Source organism: Nematostella vectensis, chromosome 9 (genome assembly GCF_932526225.1).
Source record: "Nematostella vectensis chromosome 9, jaNemVect1.1, whole genome shotgun sequence".
Lineage (NCBI taxonomy): Eukaryota > Metazoa > Cnidaria > Anthozoa > Actiniaria > Edwardsiidae > Nematostella > Nematostella vectensis.
The window spans coordinates 12,333,922-12,340,925 of record NC_064042.1 but is presented as its reverse complement, the minus strand read 5'-3'; the positions used below and the strand labels follow the sequence as shown (position 1 = coordinate 12,340,925).

Here is a 7,004-nt window from a genome sequence, read left to right as displayed (position 1 = left end):
TTGCCCTATCTCGCACTTTTTTGCCTTTTTTTGCCCTATCGCGCACTTTTTTGCCTTTTTTGCCCTATCGCGCGCCTCTCTAGAATCCTGCTATAAAAAAAATCAAAATTTAATCCAGCTTCGAAAAATTCAGATTATGGGAGCTCTAATTGAACAAGTTAGGCTTCTAAAATTCTCCATGCTTTAAAGTTTGCAATATTCAAACTCGAACGGGGCAAATTCTTGTCTTGCATAAGAAGATGAGAAGCAAGAACTGAAAGTAGACAAATACCCGAGGAGTTTAATTATATCAACAGGCTGCCAGCAGCCATTCCTTTCTTCTGAAATTACGTCTAGAAAAGTATATATATTATTCGCACTTGTTTTAGATTTCGATAATATTCGGGATAAAAAGCACAATAAAAATGCAGGAAGAGCGCGATGACAAAATAAGGCAAAAAGGGCAAAAAGGCAAAAAAGGCGCGATGGGCAAAAAGGGCGCAATGGGCAAAAAGCAAAAGGGCAAAAAAAGGCGCGATGAAGGCAAAAAGGGCAAAAAAAGGCAAAATAAGGTGCGACGTAATTCGAGGTTTTGTGTTTTCTATTGTCGAAAAAAATTCTAACGCTGCTTATCGCTCCCGTCTGTTCACATTTCTTTTCCTCTTTCTATAAAAAGGACAGCATCTTAAAGAGAATTTCAAGTGCATTCCATTTATGACATTGATCAAACTACAAAAGAAAAAGTTTCTTTTCAATTAGCAAAAAGATGGAGCAATGTTCATAAAAAATGGGCTTTAAAACGGCCCGTTTTTATGGCACTGTTTTTATTTTGATATATTTTTTAATGTTTTTGAAATGTTTACTATCTCAAACTTTTGATTCGAGATGCACATTAGACAAAGGTTATCCAAATAAAATAAAAAGTGTGTAGCTTTCTCGAGATCAAAGTTATAATCATAAACCTAGCGTTATAATTTTTGTTACCCTCTGATGCGCAACACCGTGCGCAAGGCCATTAGCGAACTTTTAAATGATGACCATTGCATGGAATACCCCACTTTAGTAAGCTATTTACAAAAACTTTACAATGACAAAGAATCTTTTGCTCTATGCTTTAAAAAAGAACTGCCTGTTAGAGGGAACCACACAAACAATTTTGCTGAGGCTCAGTTTCTGGTTCTGAAAGATATAATTCTGCGGCGAACAAAAGAGTACAATGTTGTTGGGCTTCTGGACAAGCTTACAATTGATTTAGAAGACCACTACAAGAATAAACTCCTCAGTATTGCTGATGGGAGTTTTGATGGCACTTATAGACATCGATTCATGGGGAAAGGGAGCTTTGGGTTTAATGTCCCAGATAGAAAAGAACTTGATGGCTACCTTTCTTCTGTTGAAAGTTTTGGTAATAATACTTTCAAAGTTGGAAGCTCTTCAGATGGCAGTCAAAGGTCAGTATATTTTCTGTACATTTACTCGTTATACAATACTTTTGAGTGGCATACTGCAGAATATGCCATGCATCACTTAAAAGAAAATACAAGTGAGAAGTGGGATATTTTGCAGTATACCACAAGAATTCATTGTATAACTTTTTTTATGCCACGCCACAGAAAATAAAGAGCAAAATTAATTATTATATTTTAGGAGCAGTGCATGATGCAATATACAATGCCATTCCTGCATTTCGATTTTCTGTTACATATTCTGTAAGTAGCATGTTTTAAATAGAGATAATTGTGTTGTATGGAATTTGGTGGTTGACAATGTTCCCAGAAAAAAATCTTTTCTAGAGGATATATCCCAATAGTTTTTCTTTTTTTCAGCCATACAGTAGACATGACTATTGGAATGTGTACCTGTGGCATTGGCAAAGATGGGAGCCCATGCAAACACCAGTATGTCCTTTGGGTGTCCAAGCTGGCAGACTGTGTTAATTTTGTCCCAGTAAACAATCCCCGTGAGAGACAGAAATTAGCCTGGTTGGCTATAGGAGAGACACTTCCTCTTAGTTACTATATGCCATTGCGCTCAACTGAGGCTGAACAGATTACATTGCAACCTTGTGGACCTAATGAGTGTGGCACTGTCATTGAGAAATCCATTAACAGGGATCAAGAACCAAACTACACGACTGGTGAAGAAATTCATGATGAGGATAAATCTATTATTGCAAATGCTCAACAATTGATGAGGAGCTCTTGTGACCAAATTATTCAAAACCTCCAAAGCTCTGGGGATCTTAATTTGGCTAAAGGAATAATAAAGTTCTCCAAAAGAGTAACAACCTTAACAGCGACAAGGTCTATGAATTCAAATTTGGTGAGTGCCCTTTTCTCTTTCGTGTCTAATGAACTGAAGAAAACGGGAAGTGGAAAAAAATCCGTGTTCAGCCAAACAGGAAGCGAAAGTGTGGTAGTGGAAGCCTTCAGGCTGTTTCAAAAGGGCGTCCAGTACAACTTCAAGAACCAACATCGAAGAGGAAGCGCAGCCATGATTTGGCAAAAGTAGTACAGGCAAATGTCAATAGCAGCAAAAAGTCAGGGTCCCACACTATGAAATCTAAGACAAAGCACATTCAAAAGAAAAAAACAAAGAAAGAGAAATCCTAGGGAAATTTTATAAAATCCTGTAAGTATGTTTTATGGAATGCATCAAAGGTATACAATGTTCAATATTTTTGTTGTTAGACTTGTTCTTTTATAAACATTACAGTAGCAAAGCAGCAAACTTAAAGTAAAGTATATATATAATTGTTGCCTTTGAACCAATTTTGCACTCTTGCCAACTATTTCCAATTGCTGAACTGCAAACCAGCTTCCATCATTTGAACTTTGAATTTATAACAGAATTACATTTTGTACTCTATGCTTGGCCAGCACCGCTTGCGGTGAGATGGTATGATTGGAAGCCATTTAAGTGTTGGTGAATGAATAAGCTTCAGGGGTTTTGATTTACAGAAGACAGTTTAGCAGTTAGAAATCGTTAGCAAGAGTTCACAGAATTGATGAAAGATTGGGTTGCATCATATATATATATATATTGCAAGAAAAAGCACACACAATTTTATTACATTAATATATTCTTAGCTTACAGTCAGTATATAATCATTATCTTATTATTAGTCCTGTAAACAGCTCAGTAATTTGGTAGGCCTTTTATCACTGTAATGAGTTTTTAATAAATGGTATATTATTATTTTGTTTTGTTTTTCTGTTTGTTTAATACATAGTGATACAGTACCACATTTATTAGGGTCAGCAATGTTAAAATGATATAAAATATTTCTTTCTGGAATAACTCATTTATTTCAATGGGTACTTTCATGTCTCTTGAGATTTCGTTTCTCTGCGAAACTCTTTTGACATGTGCCACATTTATATGTTGCATTGTGCTCTTTGTTTTTATGTCTCTTCAGTTTTTGCTCATGATTAAATTGCTTATGACATATTTCACAAATACACTCATGGCAGCCTTTTCTATGGTACTTCATGTCCTTCTTCCTCTTGAATGTGGTGTTGCGGGATGGACACTTTTCCTCTTCTGCAATGCCCATATCAAGTTCTTCTCTTTGGCATTGTGCTTTATCTTTCCAGTCCTATATATAATCAAAGTAAGATATTATTTATGTATATATTTTGACAATCTTTTTGACCCTAAATTCTACATTTGATAAAGGTTAGATAAATGGCCTTAGGCTTGAGTTGATATGGGCTATTCTATTTTAAAATGTGCACCACCAACACCAGTGATAGGTCTGGAAATCCAAAGGGGAATGGGGAGAAACAAAATATCATTAGAAGGATTTAAAAAAAATGCAAAATTACCAAAAAAAAGGTAAGGGGCTATTAAATTCCAAGCAGTAACCCTCTTGGCATGTCACAAATTACATATCTGATAAGGTTAGATAAAGATGTAGGAAAAAAAATGCAAAATTACCAAAAAAAAGGTAAGGGGCTATTAAATTCCAAGCAGTAACCCTCTTGGCATGTCACAAATTACATATCTGATAAGGTTAGATAAAGATCCTACATCTACTGGACAAGGACCAAAACATATTTGGAAATCTGGATACTCTAAGGCTTGTATTTTTCTCTAGTCTATTGATAAAAAGCCAATGGTGATGGGGCACAAAAGTTAGCCAAATATTCGCAAATTTGGGGAAGATCTTTGTTTCTATTGATATTACGAATGTTTTTCTAAAGTAAAGAAATATAAAAGCTCGTGATGGAAATAATCCAACCTTTCGTACATCAGCAGACAATTGCTTCGACATAGCCCCAACGACTTTGGAAACCTGCCCAATCTCCGAATCTCCGAGTTGTTCCGTGACATCTGGCTGTTATACAGAAAAAAAAATATAAAACGATGCCTGCATTTATTACTGCAATAGCACGAAGTATTCTGGTTCTTTCTCGTGTCAAAATGCGCCATTTTTTTTTCAGGAAATATACCAAAAACTCACCGCAACTGATTGAAAAAAAGAGTTCCACCCTGTTGGGTTCTTGATAGATCTTTTGTCTGCAGAAGAATGGGATGGTTTTGGTCCAGCACTCGCGCACGTGGACTGATCCGCCATCTTCTAAACAGTGCCAGGTAATGACGTCATACAGCACTCTTGAGTGAAAATCACTCTCGAACTAGTCACGAAGGAAGTCGTCGGTTCCCGGGTGGTTTTTTGATTTGGCATCGACGATTAAAAATGGCAACGGCCGTTCTCAGGAATGACAACGACCGTTATAATTGGCAACGACCGTTTACGAAAGGGAAATTTGCTTCCCCGTATGTCCCGGGGGTCGGGGTGCCGTGGTTTCAATTGACTGGTGCATAATGGGAACAAAAAGGCGTCATGGTGTCTGTAGGCGAGTTTTATTCTCAGAAGCTTTTTGTAAACCGCGGCTGCACATTGTTCTCCATATTCGCTATACCTGAATCAGCGCCGTTATTTTCAAAGGTCTGTTTGCATAGCGCTCGATCCAAGGCCATTATTTACAGTCTAGCTAGTAAACCCAGTTCCAGGGAGCGGTGATATAATCCGATAAGTCAATAAATAAATGAATAAATAAATAAATCTTCGCTCCGATTGGTCGCCATTGTTCTCGATTCCTTTATATTTGAGCCACCACCCGGACGGTTCGGTTGGATCAGTAACACCCACACAGTACACATCTCTCCCCAGTCTCCACAACAATACACCCCCTCCCTAACTAATGGAGTATATTAAAGTTATCTTGACTAAATGAAAAAAAAAAATAAAAAATGAAAAATAAAAAAGTGAAAATATATACATCATATACCTATCAGAGCAAACAATAGAACTTGCAGATACGCAAGTGCTTGCAATTATTGCCCTAGTCATCCCCAGCATACTACTCCCGCTCTCCTGGAACATCTTTCCTATCACAGACAAAAAGTTATATATAAGTTATATATTATGAGCGATATGGAAGCCACCAATCATCACTATCAAATTCCTAAACTCGTCTGGATAGCGCCACTGAATCGCCTTTGCTTTCATATAGATAGCAAGATCAAACGTAATCACAGCGTGTTTGTCCAACCTTCTCCGACATTGCTTGTGTTGTTTTAAGGACAGTATAAACAGTTGATATCCCTGTTGGGGACTTGGCAATCAGTGGACAATACCCGATCGTAGTTTGCGGGATTTCTTCATTCGGCATCTCTGTATTGAATGCAGTCCAGCTTGGCGTCATCTGAATTGGATCTAATTTATCGGGCCTGTTGTCAAACGGGGTTTTTTTCATCCTCAGGAGTAGCCAGACGATATCCTTTGCTAAAACATCATTTGCAGGAGAGGACACCATCTCCAGAGCCGGCGAGAAGCTCCTGAAAAGCGTTGGCACGTCTGGTCTTTTGCCTTAAGCACTAAACTCGTGTAATTGCGGGCTTGAGACCACATCGATTGACCTTCGGCGCACTGAGTGGTCTGTATGGACTTGTGGGGCTGGTCCGAACTGCTTTCTTTGAAAAGCTACAATTGTTGTCGAGTGTGTTGCCTGCCTGCCGTCTAGTATCTCCTCGTTGGAATCATTATTGTCCGCCGCAAATTGCCAAAGCCGCCTGGAACAATGTTAGACGGAACAACCACATCACCAGACCTAGCCATGATCCATACACGTATTTGCCACCTCGACATCTTCATAGGAAGAGCAGTGGCCCATTCGGTTTAGTAGCATTATTATCTCCTTGGATCCCGTTAGATGATGAAGAGTTACAGCAAGGCCAACATGTTTGGGTGTTCTAACACGGCCGTTGCTGATTGCGTGAATGAGGTCTTGCCCCAACATGGTATCCCGGCGTTCTTTGGTTTGGTGTCGCTTCAAACTCATCATCTTGTGATAGGCACCGCCTTAGGAAGTTTTCTAGAGATCCTGGAATGATGCGTTTTCCATTTTCTATCGACACATCATCTGGATCCAAAGGTTTGATTGATACTCCTTTGCACTGCTTCACTTCTGCCTTTATTATCTGGGCCGCATAAAAAACAATTCTAGATGGTGTCACCTCTTCTCCGCCCTTATGATTTCCCTCTTCCTTCTCTTGGCATGATGGTAGCTTGTCTATGATATCGCCAGCAGTCAAACTACTTGAGTAGACAAGCTCAGACTTTTTCAAGTCGGGTTGTTTATGAATAGTTATTCATCCGAAAAATGCGCTTTAAAATCGCTTTTTTAACTGTTCGCTTCAGTACGAGTTGTCAGAAAATGTTTTTTGCACACATTCGTCCGTTACTATGTTCACAAGAGTTTTGCTGCCCTTCCTTTTCACTTTCTGGCAAAAGATGCAAAGCGATCAGTCGGTTGGAGTGACGTCACATCTTAGCCTTGGTCGTTTTAATGGACTTTCACTAGCCATGCCTAATGTAAACAAATCTCTAATTAATTAATTACTTAGACAGCTTTGACAAGAAAAACATCTCTTTAAAGTCACTTCAAGTAAACGACTCTGTTTCCCCTCTTCACAAGTGTTTAACAAACGCAATGGTATAATTATGTATTATGTAT

At 38.4% G+C, this 7,004-nt stretch overlaps 2 protein-coding genes across 2 annotated transcripts; one reads left to right on the top strand and one right to left on the bottom strand.

The window, feature by feature from the left end:
- The first annotated feature begins 521 nt into the window (after positions 1–521).
- Positions 522–2,563, top strand: LOC125572508. The gene is made up of 2 exons (XM_048733055.1): positions 522–1,430; positions 1,806–2,563. The coding sequence occupies exons 1-2, from the start codon at positions 970–972 to the stop codon at positions 2,488–2,490; spliced, it is 1,146 nt and encodes a 381-aa protein (XP_048589012.1). The 5' UTR covers positions 522–969; the 3' UTR covers positions 2,491–2,563.
- A 577-nt stretch (positions 2,564–3,140) lies between these two features.
- Positions 3,141–4,755, bottom strand: LOC116618252 (GDNF-inducible zinc finger protein 1-like). The gene is made up of 3 exons (XM_032381766.2): positions 4,445–4,755; positions 4,223–4,318; positions 3,141–3,577 (listed from the first exon to the last, which is right to left on the bottom strand). Exons 1-3 carry the CDS (start codon positions 4,556–4,558, stop codon positions 3,290–3,292), a joined length of 498 nt encoding a protein of 165 aa, XP_032237657.1. The 5' UTR covers positions 4,559–4,755; the 3' UTR covers positions 3,141–3,289.
- Between the last annotated feature and the right edge of the window lie 2,249 nt (positions 4,756–7,004).